At 38.2% G+C, this 25,778-nt stretch overlaps 1 protein-coding gene across 2 annotated transcripts in view; it reads right to left on the bottom strand.

Moving 5' to 3' along the window:
• Nucleotides 1-12,877: 12,877 nt before the first annotated feature.
• REEP2 (receptor accessory protein 2) overlaps nucleotides 12,878-25,778 on the bottom strand; it is a 32,427-nt gene continuing 19,526 nt past the window's right edge. For both annotated transcript variants that reach the window (XM_081968466.1, XM_081968467.1), the window contains exon 8: nucleotides 12,878-25,371. In XM_081968466.1, coding sequence (XP_081824592.1) covers nucleotides 25,297-25,371 — 75 coding nt within the window. In that variant the 3' untranslated portion in view covers nucleotides 12,878-25,296. The remainder of the gene's footprint in view (nucleotides 25,372-25,778) is intronic.

Genomic DNA, 25,778 nt, shown 5'->3' with positions numbered 1-25,778 from the left:
AAATGAAGTGTATTACTTCGAATATCCCCAATTTACTGCCTGCTCACATATGTATTCACATTTAATATTTGTCAGATTTTTGTTCCACGTGGAGTGGATGGATAGTTCAGAATGATGGTGGAAATGCAATCATGTCTTCTTTGTAACTGCAAATAACTTCCTCTCCTTTCTCTGTCTGACCATTCAGCCTAGATACTATTGTGAAACTGAACAATATTTTTTTTTTAAAAAAACTGTTCATTACAAATGCTTACATGATTCTAGCTTCTCTTCAACACAAAACCAAACATTTACAAAAAGGATCCAGTAGACTGTTCGGAGAGAGTCACACCTGAAGAATTTAAATGAGAAACTTTCTCATGCTACAATAGCCACCCAGTGAACTGTTAGTAAAAGATTTATAAAAAGAGCCATGCTGGTCCCCAGGAATCATTTACAAGATGTAGAATAGCATTCATGTGAATCATCAGTTATCTATGAAGCAGCCTAGACAGTTAATTACACCACATGCATTGAATGCTCCAGTATGTTGCCTGATTTGCCTCTGGCCATTACGTGGTATCGGCTACGGACCATTGATGATCCCTTATAAACTCTGTAAAATCTCCTTATTGTCACCCTTGTAGAACGTTTTTTTTTTGCTCCCCATTGCCTTAGCAATACATATAAGTGGCATGAGAACAGGTGTATTCCGGGGCAGGGAAGATGCATTTTCTTATTGGTTAAAGTTCCTGGCAGGCATCCTACCTCCTTGCTCTGTTTTGATTGCCTAGTTTGTGGAAAAGCCAAGCCCTAGGTAGAGAAAAAGACACTTTTATTTATTTGCCAATGGTTTCACCATATATATTTCCGTTGAAGTACCCCACAATATTCCCCTCTCCCATTGCTGCAATTTATCAGGAGTAAGCCCCATGAAATGCATCAAATAACAGTGGATAAATGCATATTGGGGAAGGTAGAAAAATGAAGGAAACGTGTTTATTTTTTATGATTTATAAAGTCAAGTGAAAAGACACTTGTTATTTCACACTGGAAATTCTGTGGTGTTAACAGCAACTGGCTGGCTTGCGTCCTTTGCATTTAGTTCCTGATTTCCTTGGCTTGAACAAAGATTGAATAAAGGTGCAGTCTGCGTGCTGTAGAACCAGAAGCATACAAGTGACATTAAGCTGAAGACATCTGTGATCTGCAGTCGGTGATGCTGATAGGACAAAACACAGATTGGGTACATAGATGCAGGCTGAACAACTAGTAGTGTAACAATCCTTTGTGTTACGGTGATTAGGGGCCGTATTGGATATGTTTGAGGATATGGGTATTATTAGCCAGACTTTCTATCTAGTTTCTTTTTGCTTTTATTATTGCTTTGTTTTTAATGGTTTTATTATATTGTGTTTTCCCACTTCGTTTGATTTTACTGTACAATGCCCAGAGTCAGTTTGAAGTTGGCCAGTACTAAAATTTAATTAAATTGTATCAGTTTCTCTTGCAAAGTGACTTAAGGTATGAAGAGTATGAGAATATGAGAATATGAATACAGAACTTTAATTTCAGATCTTAACAGAGGTATTGAAGCATGCTGGACATCATATTTTCCAATGTAGCACTCTCCAGAATTATGTGCACCAGGTGTGTTCAGCCATTAACTGAAGAGCATCAGAATAGAGAAAAATATGCTAATAAAACGTTTTATCAAACGTTATTATGAGTCTCTTTTCTTCTCCGGTGTACTATATATCCCAGAAAACTACAAGAGAAATGTATGTGGTCCCGTACTAAAATTCTGATAAAATTTTGAGCAATTACACGGGGCTTTGCCCTGTTGTACTACATCAGTTTATCAACTTTATCTCAAAAATACTTACTGCATGACATGTGCTCACGCACGATTCATGCACAAATCTTTTGAACACTGAGGATATTTACTGACTGCCACCTCACCTAGTTGTCTATATAAGACTCTTTCCCAAGCTAATCAGAAAGTTTTTATGCTCACAAAAGAGCACAAAGTGCTAGAAAGTGAGTAACTTTATATTGCGTTATAAGGCTCCAATACTTCCAATAACTTTGAAAAGGAACAGGGAAAGTGTTATTACAAATGTATCACAAATGGACCCGAGCAATTTATTTATGGCTACCCACCATAATCACTTTTAAGATTTAAGCCAGAATTTGCCCAGTATCCACTCTTAATATACAGTAAGCTCTGAAGCAGAAAAAGAGGGTTGAAGGCTACACAATTACGCAGGCTACTGCTCAATGTGGTAAACTACAATAAACTCCCTTTTAGGGTCTCACAATCCCTTAATTTGGAGTAGAGTTCAGGGCAACTGGATGGAGCGGAGCGTTTACTGGCCAGATGCCCTTCCTGACGCCACACGGAGTTTGCAACAATTTTTCTTCTTTGTGCCCTAGAAGAGAAACATCTGCTGCGACCAAGGATTGAACGTTCTGAATGGGAGGCAAGTGTCTTCACCATTAGACCACCACGCTGCTCAATGTGGTAAATGGCAGTAAAGTAATATATTCTCACCTTTGTGTACAGAGTATCATGCCTTGAAAGGACATGCTTTTTTGTAGTTTATCATTTCCTAGAGAAGCTGGTTCTATGGGCAAGACGTCTTGCAGAAGATTTAATCCAGTTAATGAGCTATCTTTCCCTCCTTGCATCATCATTGTTTAATTAAATTATTTTCTGTTCAAACTCACTTAGGCCAGCACCTTACCTGACAGCTTCCTACTAAGCTGGGCTCACAGGCTGCCCTGCTATGATGACAAAATCTCCATAGCAACGGGATATTTGCTGGAGTGACGTGGCTGCTGCTCTTGCCTATCAGGGAAATTGATTTGAAAGTGAATCTATAAATATTGCAGTTACTTAGCTGGCCTGCTAAACATCTTTCTTTGCTTTACAGAATAAAGATTAATTAAAGAATTGAGCTTGCCTGTCTTGGCTTTACAATCATTTCCAAAGAAATCAGAAGGAAGAGCTTTTCTGTGGCATTTTTTCTTCAGCAGGAAGATTTACTGTCAAGTTATCTGAGGGTGAAAAATAGTTGCTGCTTATCTCCCTCTGGATTGTCCTTCCATTCTGTACATTGTGCCTTGCTTTGCATTGAAGCAGTGTCCCTGCCTAATGCTTCATAATGTTGTGTTCTAGGGTGACAAATATGAGAAAAGCACAACTTTAACTAACAGGCTATTTTGGGCATTTTCTCAAAATTTAAACCATCTAATTCAAACCAGCTCATGTCCACGGACTTTAGATCGTACAATGGGAGAAAGTTAACGATTATTTCTCCCTGTGATTTTTTCTCATGTAAATCACAGCCGTTAGGATAAAGGCTTGCTGAGTGTTTGTGTATTAGACCAAAACCAAGAGTCTGAACCAATGTTTCTCAATCCTCACAACTCTTCAGATGTGTGGACTTCAGGTTGCAGAATTAAGTATGGCTGGCTGGGGAATTCTGGGAGTTGAAGTCCATACATCTTAAAGTTACCATTGAGAAACACTGGTGTGGAGAAATTCTTGAAAATATTGATCCAGGCCTTAAGATATGCACAGTTCTGGGAAACATAAATTACAGTCCTTGTTACCTCAAGAAAATGGTTCAATTCATAGGCGATACTTGGGCATATTCTACTACTACACTGTAGCCTGAAACTGCTTGTCTCCCTATGAAAAGTGGCTAGAAGTAAAGCTGGTTCAGCAAATACCTTTCTGGAGTTCAGTCCCACCCTCTAGAGCAATGGCCAGATGTTCTGCCAAATTGCATGGACTTCATCTTTTGATTGGCGAATTCCCCAGCTTTTTTTTTTTTAATCTTTCCCACCTGCGCTGGGAAAGCATGCGTCAATGTCTTTCTCATCGAGCAAGTCTTTCAGGACATGTGATTTTCATTGGGAGAGGGAGAAGGAGAAGGGGGAAGAAAGAGGCAGAACAGTAGTAGAAGGTCCTTTCCGAAGAAAGAGGGCACCCTGGGACAAGATGGCCATGGGGGCAACAACTGTAACCAAAGGGGACGAGGCCAGTTTGAGTGGAGGTGTTTGTGTCCCATGAAGGAAGCAAATCAGACAGCACTTCTTATGCTGGCAGAAGCTGGGGGGGAAAGGGTGATTTCTGATGGTTTGGAATAGATAGAAAAATAGTTCCATGTGTTCCTGCCCTCATGAAACAGTAGCCTGTTCTCATAGTGAGGCAACCTGTTGCATAGATTAGCCCTCAACCATAGGTCAGCAGTCATATTTTAATTAGTATAGTGTGTATACAGTCCATGATACTAATGTATGGTTCAGTGCAGGGGTGGGTTCCGGCCGCCTTTACTACCGGTTCGGTGCCTGAAAATGTTTGCGCGTGTGCACGCGCTTGCACTTAAAATGATCTGCGCATGCGCACACTAAAAAAAGGAATAAAAATTACATTTTTTTCAATGAAGATTGTTCTGCACATGTGTAGAACAGAAAATCAAGATGGCGCTGCCAAGGATAGAACCGGTACAGTCACGTGTCCACCAGAGTTAGTACCTTTTTGGCTGAAACGGACTGAATAGGTAGGAACCCACCTCTGGTTCAATGTGTCATGCAAATGGAAAATTCAACTTAATAAAATTAATGGAACAAATCATAGTCGACTATGTCCAATTGAAGGTCTCTGTGCAACAATTAAAAAAAAACATTAAACAGCAACAAGTGTTAGGAGCATTTATGTAGCAGAGGGGGGTGGTGGTGGAAAGAACAGCCAGAATCTTTCCCCCCACCTAGCTCCAACTTTTCATTTTCCTTTTCCCCAGACAGACTTCACAGTAAAAGAAACCTTGCCATCTTATTCTTAGTAGAATTTCCAGAAGAAAGAGTAAAAGTCCAAATCCAAACAGTATTTGGACCAGAGGTATTCAGCCAATTTTATACAGGTTCTGGAGAACCAATAGCAGAAATTTTGAGTAGTTCGGAGAACTGGCAAACAGGCTGGCCCCGCCCCCGCTGCCTCCCAGCTGATCTTCTTTTGTTGCCCTGAACAGGAGAACGGAACTGGAAAGCAGGTTACTTGCTTCTTCATGCTTTTTATCTAGATGTAAGTTCTAAATAATAAAAAAAAATATACATTTTAGTTAAGCTCAGTCATGGAGTGATTCTCTCATGGCAGTGTTGGCCTCTGCAATGTTTGAATGCAGTACTGCAGGCTACCTTACTGCTCACTCCAGGAGTTCGATTCTGACCTGCTCAAGGTTGACTCAGCCTTCCATCCTTCCGAGGTGGGTAAAATGAGGACCCAGATGGTTGAGGGCCAATAAGCTGACTCTGTAAACCGCTTAGAGAGGGACGGAAAGCATAAGTCAAAGTGCTATTGCTATTTCTGACATGGTGCTTTTCAGTACCCAAGAGGGAAAAGCAAATGCCACAGGCCACTTAAAGCACCTCACATCAAAGCTAATGAACGACTGCATGGAGGTGAAATCATCATTAAAAATGCTCCTCACATAATTCAAGACCAAACTCATCTCTCCTGGAAACTGACTACCACCCGTCTCCTACGGTACAGGGACGTAGAAACCAAATTAACTGCATTTCCTGATTAAAAGAACAGTATCCTCAATGAATATCTAAGCTATCAATTAGGTAATTAAAAATGTAAAGTTCGGTGCCTATTTCATTCCCAACTTCAAATTAGATTAGAGCAGTGCCTCTGTTTGTGTGTGTGTGTGTGTGTGTGTGTGTGTGTGTGTGTGCATGTGTGCGTACACATCTGTGCTGGTCTGTCTGTTAAGATCCACAAAAAGGTTCAGAGGGAGCCGTGTCAAGAAGAGAAAGCTCTCCCCAGCCAACGTCAGAGCAAACGGCCTGTTTTCGCCCACCAAGACACCAATTTAAAGTAATCAGATCACAATTGTTCAGTTTGAATACACTGAAAATTATGTAACGCTAGCACCTGCAGGGTTAACGCATGGTATTTTATTCAGGAACATTTCTACACAGTTAATTGGCCGTATTTCACCCATGCCCCCCCCCCCCCAATTGTCTTCCATCAGATCTCAAAGCTAGCACTTAGTTACCATGGTCCCCTATTACCCTGGAAACTGTTAGATACTTCTGTATTTTTAGATTTCACAATTGATTCCTTTTTTCCCCTTTTTTTGAGAGAGGATGAATCCAGTTAAAAGCACCACCCTCCCACCTTATCTCAAGAGTCACATTGGGTAGCTGAATGGTATTTGAGGCTGGGTAAGGGAAATAAGTAAGAACAATGTTCTAGTAAGCTTACAAGAGAAATAAGTCTATGCGTGGAGCCCCTCCCTGGAGAGTTTGCATTCAAAAGGCTGACTGGATATTGCAGGGATAAAAAATGTAGGACAATGGGAATGAAAATCTCTTTAAGTAGGCTTAACTGGAGGGTTTTTCATTAACTCCAGCAATAAACTATAAAGGATCAAAGTGAAACTAACTTCATTCTAGGGTTCCTCGTTGACTTTCAAACCACTAATTTTACAAACAAAGGCACAGTTTTCACAAAAATTTCAAATACTTCTCCTGTAGGGTTATCCAAATTCTTCTCATCTACTTCCTACTTCTATCAGTTGCTGACTTCAGTACTGTTTGTAGACTTTCAGCAGTGTGTTATATACGCCCTCTAGTGGACAACCCCCCCCCCCCCAATTGTATTTTATTTTTAGATGAAGTATGAGCCAACAGCTGCAAAGTGCTGAACATGTTTAAGTTACCTGATATCAACATTTTAAAATTGTATTGTTGAGTTCTCCCATAGTCAAGAAGGGGAACGTTTTAAATCTAAAGTGGGGTGTTATTTTACCTTAGCTGTATTAGTTTTTAAGTCAGATACAATATTGCTTTGTAAGTGGAATTGTCAGCCTCTGCTTTGCTGCTTGCTTTCGGCTGCCATTGAAATGGGGAGGCGGGGAGATAACATGGTATTTGGGAGGGGAAGCTTAAGCACAGGAGTGAATGAAGAAGGGAGTGATTTTCTCACCATCTACTGTGCATGCTGCAGATAGTGGATTTGCCGCTGAGGCCAACTGTCCAGCATACCAACCTGATGATGCCTTTTGAAGATGCAACCCACATGACACCAGTGGGGTGTGCGGATTGGACTGGGGGATGGGGTTACTAGGGGGAGGGAGTTGGGTCACATATTGATATCTATGATTACGTGCGCTTTTGCCTCAGATCTTGCTTTGCTAGCTGCTATCTACTCATAACCAGTAAAAGTATTCTTAATTCTGAAAAATTGAGTTGAGTGGTTTCTTTCTTGGTTACTGATGGAGGCTGCCCTGACATTAAGGAAGATCTCAGTTTTGCATTCAACCCGGAGTTAACACCTTCTGAGGGGAATGCAATAAAATCTCAAACTTCAAAAGAATGTCCCACCCAGCCAGCGACCAGGAGGAAGACATGGGAGCAACTGCATCCTCTTGCCCTCTTGGAAGAACAATCCGTTTGCCCCAGATCGACATTGGGAGTGGGGCAGAAGTATGATCCCGAGGAAACTCCGTTTGGGGTCACCACAAGGAGACAGAAGCGTCCAGCCGCTGAGTGGCAGGAGGTCGAGGAAGAGAACCTTATGATGTCTCAGGCCATGAAACTCTTCGAAGAGGCTTGGGAGAGGCGACGTTTACGTGAGAGTGGTCCTGGAAGAGAAGATCTTCTCCCAGAAACAGAGGAGAGAACTGCAGAGGGTCTGTTCTGCCCAAGAGAGACTGGGGGCGCGGATGGTGGTGATGATCAGGATGAACGAGCCCCAACCCCAGTAGCAGCAGCCACCAGAGCCATCCCAAGAGGGGGAGGTCCGCAGACGCTGGATGGCTAAAGTTCCTCCACTTGGAATGAAATTCGGTGGGGAGGTAAAATATCTTGGATTTTTTTTAGTTCAAGTATGGAATTACATGCATCAGTTTGGCGAGGATTTACCTACAGAAGAAGCCAAGGTAAGAATTGTTACCCTGGCATTAGAAGAGAAAGCGGCTGCTTGGATGGTTGCTCTGCATAACGCTAATTCCCCCCTACTGAGAGATTACAATAGGTTTATGGCTGCCCTGAGGAAACGCTTTGATGATCCACTCACAGAGCGAAAAGCCAGAACTAAATTTAAAACCTTCACCCAGGGAAACAGGCCAGTTGCTGAATATACGCAAGAATTTCGTGAATTGTCTGTTTATATAAGGGGTTGGTCCGAACAAGCCCTGTTGGATGGCTTCATGGATGGTTGAAACAAAGATATATACCATAACTGTGTAAACAGGGGGGCTCCCCGCACATTGTAGCACTGGTATGAATTGGCAGCGGATGTGGAAATTGACTTGGCCTGAGACAAGTACTGTGATGACAGTAAAAAAGAGAAGGCTACTCCCCACCCAAGGCCCTCCAAAGAGTTCCAAAAGGAGGGAAAAGTTGGTCTACTAGCAAGCCCCGAGTCATCACCTGTTTCCGTTGTGGGAGGAGGGGCACATCGCAGCAAACTGCCGCACCAAGATGGGACAAAAACCTACTACTGGGAGAGAGAGAAAACCAGACAAACAGCCCGGGAAAAGAAGGGAAACCGCCATGAAAGGGGTGGAGCCGACTGTGCAGTTCCATCCCACCCCAAGGGAGGAGGAACCATCCTCCTCATCGGAAGAAAGTGAAACCGAATCTGACAACGAACGTCTGGTAAGTTCCCGATCAGGCCCCATGACTATCCTAGTAGAGCTAAAAGTGCCCTCTATTGGAGCGCAAGAAAAAATGCTGGCCCTCTTAGATTCAGGATGCACACGTTGCATCGTTAGTCCTGAGGTGGTGGAAAAACTGGGGCTGAAATTGAAAACTTTAAAAGTTCCCATTGCTTTTTGCCAGCTGGACGGCTCAATAGCTGGAGGGAGCCTTGCCCATTTTGTAACTTAGCCAATAGACATGTGGATGGGAACTCACCAAGAGACTATACGTTTTATTGTCACCCCAGGAATGGATCGGCCTCTCATACTAGGATTACCTTGGTTACGGAAGTGGAACCCACGCATCAATTGGCGGAAAGGGAGGTTGCGCATCCGATCCGCAACACCTCCTGAGGGTGAGGGGGGGCTCCAAAGCCCATTAACGCTAAACCTAACCTAACGGCCACAGGACAAGAAAAAATTGAGGGGGAGGAGAAAATCCCAAAAGAATATTGGGACCTAAAGGATGTTTTCAGTGAGAAATCCTCTGATAAGTTACCCTCTCACCGTGCAAGAGATTGCAGTATTGATATTCTCCCAGGGGGGAAACTTCCAAACCCCCAAATTTACTCAATGACCCGCCGTGAAATGGACGAATTATGAAAATTTATTGATAAAAATTTATGAAGGGGGTTTATTGAACCTGCCAGGCCCCGAGTGGCTGCTCCAGTGCTGTTTAGAGAAAAAAAAGATGGCTCTCTTCGCCTCTGTGTGAATTATAAGAACTTAAATGCTGTGTCTGTACACAATGTTTACCCCCTCCCTCTGATGAAGGACATGGCCCATTTGGGTAAAGGGAGGATTTCCACAAAATTGGACTTAAGGGAGGCTTATTACAGAGTCAGGATTAAAAAGGGAGATGAATGGAAAACTGCTTTCAACTGCGCACTTGGTTGTTTTCAATTTCGAGTACTCCCTTTTGGCCAACAGGGGGCACCAGCACTTTTCATGCAACTAATAAATGAAGTTTTGCATGACCACCTATACAAAGGCGTGATAGTCTATCTCGATGACATCCTTATTTATACGGAAACAAGTGAGGAACACGTGACATTGGTGCCTTCAGTTCTCAAAAAACTCCGCGCAGCGGAGCTTTATGCCAAATTGTCTAAATGTGAATTTCATCAGGAAAAAATGGACTACCTTGGTTATCGCATCTCCCACAATGGCATCGAGATGGACCCAGCTAAAGTTCAAGCCGTCACCGAATGGCCACCCCCCCGCACCCGCAAACAATTGCAGAGTTTCTTGGGATTTGTGAATTTTTATCGTCAATTTATTCCATCCTTTGCCAGCATTGCGCTACCATTAGAAACCTCCTAAAGTCAAAAGGAGAGGCAAAACCCAAACCGGGGAAGCCATTAAAATGGACTATGGAATGTCAGGCCGCATTCGAAAAACTTAAGCAACTCTTTGCAGCTGAACCTGTTACTGTAAACTTTTAAAGATTAAAAACATTTTGCTAAATTATGAAAGTAGTCTCTAATCCATTAGGAAATTAAATAATTATTGTTAAGAAAGATAACTGGAGGCAAAGTTTTGCATCATATTCCAAGAATTCTGATTGAGATAGATTAGAATAACTTGAATTATATTTAATAACTCTCCTTTTTAACAATTCCCCTACTCCTAGATGCTGCTAGAAGTATATTCATTTTAATTGCATAATGATTGATTTATTTTGCTATTTTAAAAAGGTTGTTGCACTTATAGCAGAACAGTATTGGCTAAATGTTGTAAATAAATAGTTACAGGTGGCATATACTATCTTATACAATGCATCTTTTACTAATGAAAATGGGGGGAAGGTTCCCCCCCATTCTTTTAGTAACAGCCTAACCTTTAACAGAGTTGTATGGCACCTTGGATTTGAAGACAAAAAAAATTCAATTTTGAGGATGTGGAATTGTAACCCTCACATTGTTTGCACTTCTTTTAAAGTTGCTTTTTTTACATATGTATGTATGTATGTATGTATGTATGTATGTATGTATGTATGTATGTATGTGTATATATAGTGTATGATGCAATGGGCAACAGGGATCTGAAAACTTATTAAACTTGAGATAGCATCTCAGACAAGAAAAACTGAGCAAGTCAATGCTGAAACACAAGAGCAAGGAGGGCATCTGTGGATTTCATAGTCTGCTTGAAAATGAAGAAATAGAGACATGCAGATACTGGTACAAGCTGCAAGATATCTGCTTGTTGAAAGATGTGAAATTAGCTGAGGGTGAGAACATGGTAAAACAGGAGATGGGATCAAAATGAATGGGCACTGAATTAATATCAACTGAATACAAAATAGTATGAAGGAAATTGAATGGCCTTTTTGAGAATGATGGGAATTGAACTGGAAAACAAATATATGAAGAAGTGTAAATGGATCAAGAAGAAAAAGACCAAGAAATTCATGGATGAATGGAGTCAATAAGGCCCAGAAAAAGAAAGAAATGTAAAGAACAAGAGACAATTTGAAGTACTGACATAATGAAAGTAAAGATGGTTTACTAGTAGAGAAGTATGAAGTGGAATGCTGAGTGATATTGATGTAAACTAGATTTACAATATTTCCTTTTCTTGTTCTTATCTCATACTTTTATTTCTTTGGCTTACCATTCTTATCCTTTTTTTTTGCACTCTGCATAACTTTGAATTCCTGAAAAGGAATAGCAGAACGAGGGTGCATTTGTGTACACAAAATGAATCTAAATTTAAAAAATTGAAGCGATTGAGATTATCTTATTTTACAAACTGCAAAATACAAGGTGGAGGGACAGATTGAACCACTGAAGAGGAAAACTAAATGCAGATTGTAGTTGAGGCTGAACACAACAAATGTTTATTATTTGTTCAAAACTTCTTATTTTGCTGATTTTGCTCTTAAATTATTTAAGTCTGGATTGTCAGCTTGATTTAATGTTTTTAGCTGTTTGTATGTTTTCTGTAGTTTTGTACACCACCCAGAATCCACTAGAGTTGGGTAGTCAGTAAATTTGACAGAGAGGGGAGGAGGGAGGAAAGGAGGAGGAGAGGGAAAGGGAAAACAGCAGATGGACTGAAATCTGGCCAAAAGTAGATTAACTGAATCTGTTAGATGACCCTTCTCATACTGATAGGAACAAATTTACAAAGTAGATTTGATCATTCTTACCAACAATACTGCAACAGAAACTTGAGAAAAGGCCTAGATCCATTGTTATTGTAGCAATGGCAAATATAAAAACAAATCCAGAAATATATTGAAAACTCTGCAGTGTGCTTACATCAAATTGTAGGATAAGACGTGTGCATGATTTTGCACCTCACTTTATAAATTTGTCCAATTGTACAATATCAACTATGTAAAATTTCCATCTCTGTAGAAGAACTTACAGGGATCTGATTAGAGAATAAAGTAGTATGTGGCAGGAATTAAATGAGATACAGACATGATTGCAATAGCAACACAGAAAACTGTTCAAGGAAGATTGAAAAGCATTGCCATATACCACATATAAGAGTGCATCAGCTATTACTAAAAGGCAAACTTATAAACAGATTATAGGAAGAGATAATAAAACTGGAAGAACGTCAAGAAAATTGTCAGAAACCCTGTATGATTGTGAATCTAGAAAGTGCCATTAAATATGAAAAGTAATAATAGTTTTTGCATTGCTGAAACTAATAACTGTTAAAGGGGGGGTTGATTGTTTATTTTTTATCATATTTTAACATTGTTGTTGATTCCGGTAGCCATCTTGTAAAGCTCAACTATTCCCTGTATTTCTACGATCCTGGGATTTCTTCAAAGACCCTTTTCTGATTCCTCCTGGTACATGAGACCAGGTTTAGAAGAAGGCATGGATGCATCCACATTTACCTTTTAAGCTATTCTTGTCCTGTTCTCATGTCTGCTTGACAATAAGCTGGTTTAAGAAACTCCTATCTGGGCTAAAACATTTTGATAACATCTTTAAAAGAATTTAGGCTACATGCTATCAGATCCTCCCATCGGATAATTCTTCAGCTGCTGTATCTTCCCATCTTTTTCCTCCAAGAAAGTGATAACCAATGGCTTTCCTCCCCTTCTGGACATTTATACTTGTGCCTGTCTCTCTGACTGTCTGTTCAGCCCTCCATCAACACACATTTACTACATACTGTACACACAAACTCCATACCCACACCTAGTTAAATTGAATTTATATTTAAAATGCCAAAGAATCAAAAATGCACATGGACAGAGAAGACAACAGCTTTTAAAAGAAAATATTTCATCCAAAATGCTCAAAGTGACACAACATGGAAAAGTGCACTTCAAAGCATAGCAGAGAAATGCATCCTGAGATCATTTGGAAGGTAAGTGGGATTCACAGAATGCAATGTCATTCATTTCTGTCCTCCAAAACAGTTGCCCTGCCCATTTGGACTATTGGGTAAACTAGGCAGTAAACCCAGTGCCTTTTTGCAACAGTACTTTGACAAATGCATTCACCAGAAAGTCACTTTTGATATAATTTTGCTCTTATATAAAGGCTGTTCTGTCCAGAATCAGATTGCTTTCGCTGAAATGTGTAGCTTTATACTGTTTCTGTCATTTTCTTCACACTACGGATGTATGAACATGAACAGTATCACCGACGAGAAGTACCCTAAATCCAGTTTTTTTTGACCAGGCAAAATATATTTGTAAAAAACAATATTGTGACGTATTTAATCTCTTTCAGAATATAGACAAAGAAAGCTGGACATATTTTGTTAAATTATCAACTACACGTCATGGACAAACAAAGGTAGCAGATATTGAAAATTTAAACGTCCATGCTACAGCTTTATTATCCTGCTTGAATTGGTGTGAAGAACTCTTGGAACTTGGAAAAAGAAATCCTTGCAGAAATAGGGATAGCATTGTAAGAAGATGTGATTAAAAATCATATGAATATGTTATTTTTCTGTGATTTTTAAAAATATAATCCACCTAAACAACAGGTGCTGTTGGCCAAATTAAAAATGCAAGAAACAGTTAGCTTATTGGTTCTGCCTCTTGCTTCTCCCTATATCCTAACATATCTTAGATTCAACCTTTACAACCAGAAACCTATTGGTGTAGTAGTATCTCTACCTGAGTAATCTGTATGGCAAGAGGAAGAAGTAATTTAGAGTACTTGGAGGCAGGAATGTGGTACTTGATGCCTTTCTTTAAACTAAACAGTATCACTTTGGATAATGAGAGTCAGCATACAAATAAATAATTTTCCTGGAATTGTGTGCGAGTCCAAGAAATGCTGCGACCTCTCTATATTTTTGCGATTTAAATCTAGATTTTTCAGAGTTCCAAATTGTTTGGAAAACCTTCATTATCCACTGCAGCAAAACATTGTGGGAATGAAAAAGGAAGAAGAGGAAGGAGCACTTTTAACTGCATCTTGGGAAGGTAAGTTCCCAAAAATAGCTTGGAAAACAGTATGGGGGGAAATAGTTTGAAACGGTGACGAACATTTTCTTTCAGTGTACTGAAGACAAAAACAGCATCTTTAATTCTGATATACAACTTGAAAAGGGACCTTTAAAAAACATTCTGAAATTATATATAGGAACTGGTAGAAGGAAATTGATGATGTTTTTAGTACTTACAAGCATTGAAGAGACAGAGACGGATATATTTTTTGTACATTCCGTGTTATTTCTAATTCCACTTCCTCACAGCAAATAGTACAGTAGCAGCTTTGATATTGGAATTGCAAACACTTGTTAAAATATTGTTCAAATATCTATCGGCTTCAGAGACCCAAGATCTAACATCAAAATTCATCGTTTTGGCTCAGAGAAGTTCAGAGGAAATTGATTTCATAGCATGGGTGACTCTTGTAAAATGCACCTTCTGTTCTGGAATTCCACAACACATTAGATTTCACTGGCCCCAATATTTTAATTTCAAATTACAATCGCTCAATAGCTGCCATATTCTGTTGAGAACAAAGGAAATTTAGCACAAACATTCTGATCAGTAACAAATATGCAAAGAAAAGTGGTTTGGAACAGAATAAAAACAGAATCTAATAAAGTTCTATCAAGTGAGTTATTACCAAGCCATACTAAGAATAAATGGATTAAAGAATTCAAACAAAATGCTTACCAAATGTAGTGTTTCCACCACCAAATGTTGTATAATGTAGTGTGTGTGTGTGTCTTATGTGTGTGCTATTTCAATGAAAATAATTCAAATAACCATGCAAATAAACATTTCCCAAATACTTTTCTTATTGGGTCACCACTAACTATGAACATTAATAAAAAGATATAAAGTGATAGAAATAAATCTCATAAACCACCGTGAGCCTGCAAAAATCAGTTAAATCATTACTGAAGATTGACAAATAATATACAGTAGATGGATGAGTTGCACAGAGGTTCTGACATACATATAGTATACAGGCATTAGGTAGGAATATCCATATTCTGGAATTCCAATTCATATTTTTAATGTGCGAACACAAATTCCAGAATATTTGCTTTTACTTTATTTTTTCCTTGCTATCCACATATTTTTTTAAAGTAGTCAGTTATGGCAAATATATATAGATTGGCATGTGTGAAAATAGGCATAAGGGTGTCTGCCAAAGAAAACAAGGATGTTCTTTTCAGGAATGCAGCAATTTCACATACAGCAGGAATGGTTGCCTCCCCAAAAAGAGGAGGCAACAAGCTCCTCCTATAAGGCAGCAGGTACATCTTTTTAGAGGTGAGATACAAATATTTTTACAGGTGTTCCATGAGTCAGACTAGCGATACCTGGAGGAGGGAAAGATCCCAAAACAATCTTTCCTGGATTAGTAAACTAATTTGCATCGGACAGAGCGATATCTAAAGGTGCTCATTGCAAGATGGAAGAGACAAGCAACATCTCCTCCCTAAATCAGCAGCTGTGAGGACAGTGAATAGAGAAGAGGTAGCCTTCTTCTTCTTTTTAAGAAGAGGTAAGTTGTCAAGACATGATGGGTATGGCAAATAGCTATGCAGATGACACCTTGAAAATAGCTTACTGTATGGTTGAGAAATGGCAAAGGAAATGTTTCTCATTGCTTATTTAACTATGAGACTTTATATAATGGTGTGCAGGAGCTGTGCTCTGCTGAACATTTGCTCAAGAAGAGGAAGACACGGCTTCACCAAAGTTGGCTGCTGATATGTTGAGCTATTTGTATCAGCTCATGTAAGCTGACTCATCTTCCAAGTCTAAACAGAACTTGGGAACAAGTAGTTATTATCTCATCTTCCTGGAAATTCCCTTTTATTCCTCAGCTTAGTCATATCTGTCATGCGGGACAATCTCCTCCAATCATTTATTCTGCAAGTTAGATTTTCTTGTTCTACTCTGTCCTGTTAGGAGTAAAGATATTCTTCCTTTCCCCCAAGTTGCAGACAGTTGTTGCAGTCAGTTATTCTGGGGAACAGCACACGCAAGACTGCTGAGGAGAAGCAAGACTTTTTCATTTTCTTCTTGGTAAAACTGTTAATACCAGATGCTTCGAATCGTCCCATACATGTCAAGGGATGGGGGCTATATTGATTACCCATATCACAAATCACCTCTGTCTCCTGGCTCATTTCATGCTTCAAGATCTTTTATTTTAAAACATTAAATATGTTAATAAATGACGGAACACTGCTGAGAGGTAGTACTTCATTCACATTCTCTCTGTCTAAAGGTTATACATACTGGTGTATGTGGATACTTCCTCCAATTCTTTGAAAAGCTGTTCTCTAAATTCAACAAATATCTACGCTGAGGACTTTTCAAAGTAGTCGGAGAAGTACTAAAAACAGTCAATAAAATTTTAAATGAACAATCGAGATTAGGGCTTCACAAATCCACGTGAGGATTAGTTAGCAGCAAATAGAGAGATCTTTGCTGCCATCAAGTGCTCTTATAGATGTCTGTAGAACTGATATAATATCCATAATCAAGGTAACATGTTAAAATGCTTGACACACTGTACCTCTTTTTAGCTATTTTCTCTGGCAGGAAACAGAGAAAGTATACACTACCATATTGTCATGATTGCCACGAAGAAAGCAAAGTGCTGACATTTCAGTATTATTAAGCCACTATTTTGGGCTCTCTTCCTGAGCTCCCATGAAGATTCAGACAAGTCTTTTTATGACTGCAAAAGAATGACTGTAGCACCATCCCTTTGACATAACATAAATGAAAATATAAACACATAACAGGCTAAACCTTGCAATAATTCTGGCTAAAGGAGCTAGATGAACTTTGGAGCACATATAATATTGCCAAACACTGGATTTATATATCAACACTGAAAATGAAGTGCTTTTTTTTATCAGCAGCTAATGAGCTGCTCCAAAATGAAAGATTATGCAAAACTCAATAACATCTTACCCTTTTTGTGCTCCACTGAACACTCACAAACATAAAACCAACTGTTACTAATGTTATGACCAGTTTGACTGAAAAAAACAAAACAAAACAAAAAGAAATAATGCAAAAACCTGAATACCACAGCCATGGTATTAAAAAAAAATGTTTCATTCTAAGCACTGTAAGAAAGTACATTTGTTCCTGAAATTGAGATAAAAGCTTTTGTCCATATTTATTCTACCCCATACAACAGCATTGCTTGAAAATATAAAAAGCATTGAATTCCTGAATAAATATTTCACACTGTCTGGTTTATATATAAAATAACACAATCCGGATTGAGGGAGGAGCCATGTCGCAATGATACAATGTGTGGTCTCGACATTCCGAGACCGCCGTTGACACTTTTGCCGCTGGACAGTCCAGCTGGACCTAAACCGTCCCATAGAGATGGTGACCAGGAAGACAAAGCCTTGCTGGTCTCAGGGACATCGCAAAGTCCCTGATTGACCCAAGGGAAGTTCTTCAAGCCGGCAGTAAACAGCCAGCCCCAGGCTGATGAAGTCAGGACGGCTCCAGAAGGAAGGAAGTGAAAAGAGAAAGTGAGTCCATCTGGTGAGATTTTTTTTTTTTTCTATTTTGGGAACTGCCCAAAGAAACCTTTTTTTTTTTTTTTAAAGCCAAATTAGATCCTCAAGCAAAAATTAAGCTGCGAAATTAATTAATACTGGATTGCATTGGAAAGCTTTTTTTCTTTGTAACCATATTTTGTGGATTGAAGCACTCGTAACGTTTTTCATTTCTTCTCTTAAAGTGAATGATCAACTTTTTTCTTCTTCTGCTCTTTGTTACTTTATTTTTTGATTCCTGGACTAAAACCTTCCTTTTTGTTTTTAACAATTCTTCCTATTACTTGTTATTAAATTTTATTAAAGAACTTTATTCCATTTAAGCTTGAGATAGTGAAAGTGAAAAAGTAGCAACATGGCCACTTGGAAGTCGGAAGCTGGAGCCTTTTGAAATAATGTATCTTATTTTCTTTCTCTTTGTTTTCACTGACTTTGTAGCAGAAGGGTTTGTAACTTGTTTATACAAACTGATAAAGAGTCAAGGGCATGAATTGTTTTTATAGGTGCCTGTGAGAACTATTTTGGCAAGGGAGAGAAAGGGGGGAAAAACAACAAAACAGAACCCTTCTCTTTTGAAGAGCACAAAAAAAACCCTTGTGCTTAAATCAACCTAAAATTAAAAAATAAAAGAGGCTTGGAAGGCTAGAGTGGCAGTGGCTATTAGTTTTTTCCCCTTTTTTCTTCCTTTTTGGAAACATGGATCAATATTCAGATGAGGAAACCTTAAAATTTCAAAATATTTTGGCTGGAATTTAAAATTTGTTGGAAGGATATGGGAGAATTGAGAAGAAGTTGGAAAAACTAGTGTTCCTCACAGCAAAAGATGAAGGGGTTGGAGCCCCAAAAACTAAAGGGGAGAATGAAGATATAGAAGATAAAGACAAGACAACAGATGAATTTATTAATGGAGCAAATGTGGGTGAAAGTGGAATGAAGGGAACATGGAAGAGGGATTTCGATGAATTGGAGCTCTACCCCAGATTTCAAGATACCGAAGAAGAAAAAAGGGTAATGACGATGGATTTAAAAAGAGAAACTCTTTCAGAATCACGAGTGATAACCAAAAACAAGCTAACTATAAAAATAATTGGAGGGCAACGAGATTACCTGAGAGATCCTTCAAGCAACAAAGTGTGGAGAAATCTATAAAAACCTTATAAAGGAGATAAAAAGAAGACTGACACCACAACTGGCAAGAGAGATAAGACTGTTTTGTTACTGGAAAGATACAGGTTGACAATGAAAGGTGATAATAAAAAATTAGTTAATTTTAGTTGAGCAATAAGTAGGAATTTAGTAATTTTTAGATTATTATTAAATGTTTATTTGTTAACAATTAAATAACTATAATTAATAATAATGGAATGATAATGGATACAACTTAATGATATATACTATGTATTCTTAAACTAGTAAAAGAAATCTGGATATAGATTGCAAATTGCGATCTGGAAAAAAGACTTATAAATTTTACTAACAAATATCTATTTAGGTTTTGTCATAAAAGTGTAATGTTTTTTCTTTTTGTATTTGACGAGAGGAGTTGGGATATAAATAGTAAATGAATTTTAGCTAATTATAATAACAACAAGGAAATGTTAATGGATATTGTTTAATAATACATACATGCTCTGGTATTGGTAAAAGCCATTTGGATATAAATTCTAAACAGCGAATGGGGGGGGGGAAACAAAAAAAGGGGGAGAAAGGCTTAGAAACTTTATTAATTGATTTTTACTCAGAATATGTTATAAAAGTGTAATGTGATTGGAGGATTTTTGAAATAACTAACAAATGCCATTATGTAGTTGTGTTTTTAGTATGAATAAATTCAGGCAGAAGCACGTTCAAATAATTGTAGTCAAATGAGAATTTTGATATATTGATAGTAAGATACATAAAGATTTTTGATTCAAAGTGTATAATCTAATATGAACTACAAGTAATGACTATGGAAGAAATGCACAAAAGTTATTTGTAACCAATCGACATGCTTTCTACAAGATGTATTGAAGGATGATTCTTTGTGTTTTTGTTCAATTAAAATAAAAAAATCCTTTAAAAAAAATAACGCAATCCAACCTTTTGGTTTACATATAAAATAACACAATCCAACCTTTTGATAGTCAGACATGTTATTCTTGCTCTAAACAACATTATAATTTGTAATTATAATGATAAAAATCACAACAGGAAGACTATGATATGAGCACAGGATAATAATTATATTATTACCACTCTCTTCAATAATGGCTGTACCACCCTTGATGGACTGAGGGTCACACTTGGTCTTTGAGTGATTTGTTGTACAGTGAACCTAACTAGGATAAAGGAAGGGGTAGGGGAAGGACAAAAACTGTAATTAAAATGAGTATAATTAATCAGATTAGTTTCCATAATTCTCACAATTAAAATTTTGGCAGAATTTTCAAATGAATTTTGGGAGAATATCTGTGGCATTGCAAGCAACATGGTATGCACTGTTATCCAGCAGAACCTGGGCTCTCTACATTGCTATTAAGCTACCAAAGATAATTTGTAAACTTTGAGTTCTTCCATTCTGAAGAGCAAATCAAGAATTGCTGGTTAAAAGGGCAAATCAAGAACTGTTTTATAAAACTAATGTGAACTGAAATTACAAATTTTAAATAATGATTAGTTTCTCTGTAACAGTCTCATTGTCAGAATCTTTCAGCATAAAGCACTAATGATATCATCTTTCAGTCCAGCTTTATTGGATCAATCACAGCCCATCAGTTATTCATCCACTGGTCAAGCAAATGCCTATGGGAAGTTCGCGGCAGAACATGAAGGCAACAGCATAATCTCCTTTGTGCTGGTTAGCCAGAATTAGTCAGAAACATGTGATAATTGTCATAATTAATAACCATTCTCCATTTCGGTGGCTGTTCTTAATGTAGCCAAAATGATTAAACTTGTGTCATCACAATGCAACTTTGCCTTTTTGTATTTTCTTTACTGTTGCATATTAGTATGTAAAGTGTAGAGTGTGCATCACAATCCTGCAACAGTCCAGCCTCCTGCACATGTTGATGATTCTCCATGCATTTATCCAATCCCTCAAAGTTATGCACTATGAGTTGTGTGCAGAAATGCTGAAAGTTATTTGTCCTGAACTTCCTACATTTAACTTCACTGCATGGCGCTGAGTTTTAATATTATGAAAGAGGGAAGAAACACATAATTCCATAAACCTCTATCATTTTCCTCTTACTTGCCATTTTTATAAACCGAAAAACCAGTATTGTAATCTTTCCACAGAGGGGAGCAGTTGTCATTTTCTACACTTTTTGTAGTTTTGCAAAATCTTTTTATATGCACATATGCTTCACACAGTGTTTTTATTTTCACACTGCTGATTTGTCCAAATAACTGTGCATCCAGTTGTGGCATTTAACAAAACTGTATTTAAAGGGCTATTAGGACTTGATTGAAAATATCTCTGATGGATCATTAGATGGCAATAAATTCTAATTATTTGCTGTTATCCAGTGGCTGTTCAGATTTTTATATTTTAGATCTGGTAGTCCTATAAATTAGGAAATTGTTCACTCCCAGAATGGATTACTAACAGGTAATCTGTATAACTTTTTCTCACTATAAATAACAACTGCTGGAAAGGGAGACTGATCTGCATTAGGAATCCAATAAAAAGTATTCCTTTCTTTCCATGCAATAGTACTGCCAAACATTAATCTGAAAGTTTTCACTGATGCTAACTGGAATTTTCCTCAAATATTTTCCTATCAAATAGCACCTGGAGAAAGAAAGTTTTTGCTGAGTTTCCAATGTACAAGGAAAAACTTAAATACCATCCCCTATATGCCCATACCTGATTGGTTCCTTTTTTGTTTCAATTGATACGTACAGTTTTTAAAAATCAGCAAAATGTTTAATTATATATTTAATACCATGTTTTGATTGCATTCATTCAGGAAAAAAGTGAAGTTCAAATAAAGAATTTGAATACCAATCTACTCCCCTGAATCATCCTAGGAATCTTGAAAACCCAGAAATGAATAAGAGCCATGTGAAATACACTAACATTCCTCTCATTTGCAATAGAAGTTCAAATAACATTGATGAAAATCATGGGCATTGTTTTTAATTAGTACAAAAATAAGTTAGAAGAAGCCACATCTTCAGCACTGAAGTGAACAAGAAAAACACTAAGCCAAATATCCAGGAACCACATAACAGAGCTGTCAGATCCTTTAAACTCAGACTGACAACCAAAATGAAAGATCTATTAAGGCTGTAATATATATCTACAAAGCTGAATGCAGGCCAGTGATGTAATGTTCTTGAAAGGTGTCAAAAAAAAGTGAACAGTCATGAGTATCACACACACACAAGCACACACGCACACAGAGGGGGGGGAAGGGGCAGAGAAAGAGAGAAGGGGAGGAGAGGGGCGGAAGGAAGGAAGGAAGGAACAAAAAGAAAGGAAGGAAGGAAGGAAGGAAGGAAGGAAGGAAGGAAGGAAGGAAGGAAGGAAGGAAGAAAGAAAGAAAGAAAGAAAGAAAGAAAGAAAGAAAGAAAGAAAGAAAGAAAGACGGACCAGAAGACAGCGATGGTGATAGATGTGTCAAGTAACAAACATCAGGAAGGAGGAGTATGAGATGCTGCAATAGAACCTGGGCCTGAAGGAGGAACTAGCAAGGATGAGAAAAATAAAGGCCAAAATGGTCCCAAGGGCTGTGTGACTCTTAGGCTAGGAGAAGGGCTCCAATATCAGAGCTCTCTGCCTAGAACAGTACAGTGCTAGGAAGAGCTAAGATACTGCACAGAACTCTTAGACGTCCGGGCCTCTGATAGAAGATATAAGATTGAGGAAGACGCAGACAATTCTCACACACACACGCACACACACACAAACTAGGCTGCAATTGAAACATAAACAAATAATGTAAATGACAAGCGTATCCAGGGCAGGCTAATTTGAACATTTACAGTAGAAGTTTTCTCAAGACTAGACTTGAAGGCGAATTTATAGAGCAACAAGCCTCTTGCAGGAGCTTTAATTATCCAGGAAAGTACTGCTAACAGTCACTGCGGAAACAGAGAATAATGTACAAGAATGATTGCTGTGAACCTAATCCATTAACTTCTGTGCAAATCACTGACAAACAAAGAATCATGACTCCCAGGAGCAATCTAATATACATGTTGTGAGAAATAAAAGACATGTATAAATAAAAAAATCAGAATGTGCACAAACACAAAGAGCAGTTGGATAAAGCCTTGCAACCTTCATTCTGGGAGGGAGCACAACTCCCCCACTAATACTGCAGAAATACAAAGTTTTTCAGTACAGTCAAGCCAGACTCCAACTGCACTTCCTTTCCCTATTCATATTTTCTATATATAAGTGGAGTTCTTTCATACCTAAACCCCTTGTAAACAGGACCACTCAAGAATAATTGCAGAGTGTTGGGAAAGAGCAATCAACTAACTAGAAAGTACAGCAGGCTTCTACATTTTTATTCTCAGCAAAGTCAATCTTCCAACTACTAAAAGGCTAATTTCATATTTAGGGCATGCATCCTTGACAATTTTTTTTAAAAAAATGCATTTAATTGTTTGCCAAGTCTTTGGCATTAAACACTGTCAGGGAGGAAAGAGAACAGCAAATAGACTGTGAATATTCTCTTTGTCCTTGCAGGAAAAGAACTGACAGATGTCCAAACCAGAAGTTCAACACAAGTGGAGGGATGTGTAATTGACTGAAAGTAGAATAAAAACAATTTCTTTAAAGGAAATTCTCTTTGTAATCTTAATGATCTCTACATCTTATAACAACAATGCAAAACAAGAGAGTTAGTTTAAAGAGGCAACTTTGGAAAGTATGCTTACTAGGACGTAAGTCGCACTGAACTCAGTATAGATTCATTTGAACAAACGTGTTTAAATATTAGTCAATGTGCTAGCCTAGGAAAAAAGTTTTCAAACAACACACTGAAGTGCTTTTAGAAGCTGGTACTGCCATCTAAGATCTTGTGAATAAACTTAATAGGCAAAGATTTGCTTCATCTTTAAAGACTGGCAGCCTTGATATAAACGGTATTCATAAAATGGAGCTAACCTAGTAAAAATCAGAGTAAACTAGTATTTATCTAAGCTTCCTAACTTTATAATTTTCGATTATTGTATTTATGTTAAAGTTTGTGAAATGGTACATTTAAAGGATTACTTTCATTGATTTTATTATAATTCTGTAGGGTCCTTGCTCCTCTCTGAGCTTGGTTGTTTTCTTGCAGATGTTTCATTACCAATTAGGTACTATCATCATTCTAGATAAAATCTGAATTCTTGTGGTCACCTAACACCAAACAGTACTGTCTCTACCAAGTAAATAGCACAAGTAGAGAACAATGGAAGATTTGGATGGTAGAAAGTAGTAATTCCTGAGAGCTGAGTAGCCACATCAATTGTTTACATTTAGAATAAGTGGAAATATCCCTACCACTTATTACAAAATGCCGCTCAGAAAAAACTCCAAAAAGAATTATTGTTTTTGGCCAGCTTGCCTGGATGTACTGATTCACTTCAATTTATAATCTGACTACAAACAAAAGCCAGCAGGAATTTATGTAGCATTCAGCTTACTATCCACCAACTGCTTTCACACAACCACTTCTTTGAAATAATTCTTACAAAAAGCAGACCAACCTATAAAACCTAAAATATAAAGGCAACTCTGAAGAAGGGGTCCAAAGGTTTGATACTTAGATTGTGATTATTCAGGATTCTAACTCTTTGGAGAGAGTGATCTAGGCTCAGGCATTCCCATATGTCCTGCTCCAACCACGAATCACTTAGTTTTGTCATCTTTCCTCTACTTTCAAAAAACATTTCCCCTTTCCAATACTTAACATAAGCAAAGTCACAATAATTCCACCCAAGCAAAAGAGGCTTCTGCATAGAAAGACCAGATACTGGTAGCAAAGCCAGCCACTTTCATTCTCATCACTATTAGTCTTTTCCTCAAGTCACTGCAGCCTGCCCACCCCCCACCCCTGCCGAGAAATTCTTTGCTAAAGCCCACTTCACGAACAGTGAAGATGTTGCGTTTACAGCAAACTATCACTTCTCCTCCTTTCTTTTTCCAAAACAATTTTGAAATGCTAGTTTTCAGTACCAGTTCTTGCTTCAGGCACTTCCCAACAATTCCCCATAGCAGCTAAAACATGACAGCAACCAGGAGCTCTCCATGCAAATTAGAATTTCAATTGCACCAATTTTGTTTTTACCAGCCTCTCTGCCAAAAGTGGTTCTAACCCTAATTAAAGAGGTATTTCAGCAAAGAGTTTCTCTACTAGGGTTACACATGGAGAGGGAATCCCAAAACAACAGGCTATATACAGACAGATTAGCATTTTCCATCCCAGATGAAGAGTATATAATTCCTGAGGATGGCCATCCTCTGATCTGTGTGCCAAATTTCAATCACCATCTCGCCTGGGAATGAGCTCTACAAAGCAGTAGCTGTTATGTACATGATCTCAGCTCCCATTCCTTGGAGAGTGTCCCTCATAGTGGCAGAAGAGCGCTCTGGGACAGATTTTCAGCTGGATTGTCCTTAGGCTGATTCACCAACAGCAGTGGAGCCTGTAGCTTTCTTCTTGGGACGGGCTTTCACTGTCTTCTGTGGAGGCTGTAGAGCAAACAATAGATGCACAACATTACATGAGTCGCACAAAAAGGTATTTTGAAAAACGGTTTTGTTTAATTCGCCACTGAGCTAACAGCTTCCAAAACTGAGCAGCATTGCAAAAAATGCTGCTTCTTAAATCCTCTGTTTTACTAGTAGTAGTACTCTAACAACTGAACTAGTGATTGGGACCTCTGGAAGTTATATAATGACAGTAACATTTTCCAATAAAAACAGAGGTAAAATTGTATACTTATTTTATTATTGTCAATATTACAGTAATAACAATTGTTATTAGAAAGATTTTTTTATTGGGAAGGTGAGATAGAAATTTAATAAGTATCCAAGCAATCAGCTAAGTAAGAAATTTTAGCATGAAAAGACAAGGATCTAAGAAAAAGGAAAAGGAA

This window comes from Natrix helvetica (genome assembly GCF_964273705.1).
Source record: "Natrix helvetica genome assembly, chromosome: 1".
Classification (NCBI taxonomy): domain Eukaryota; kingdom Metazoa; phylum Chordata; class Lepidosauria; order Squamata; family Natricidae; genus Natrix; species Natrix helvetica.
Note: the sequence above shows the minus strand (reverse complement) of the source record. Positions and strands in the feature narration are given on the sequence as shown.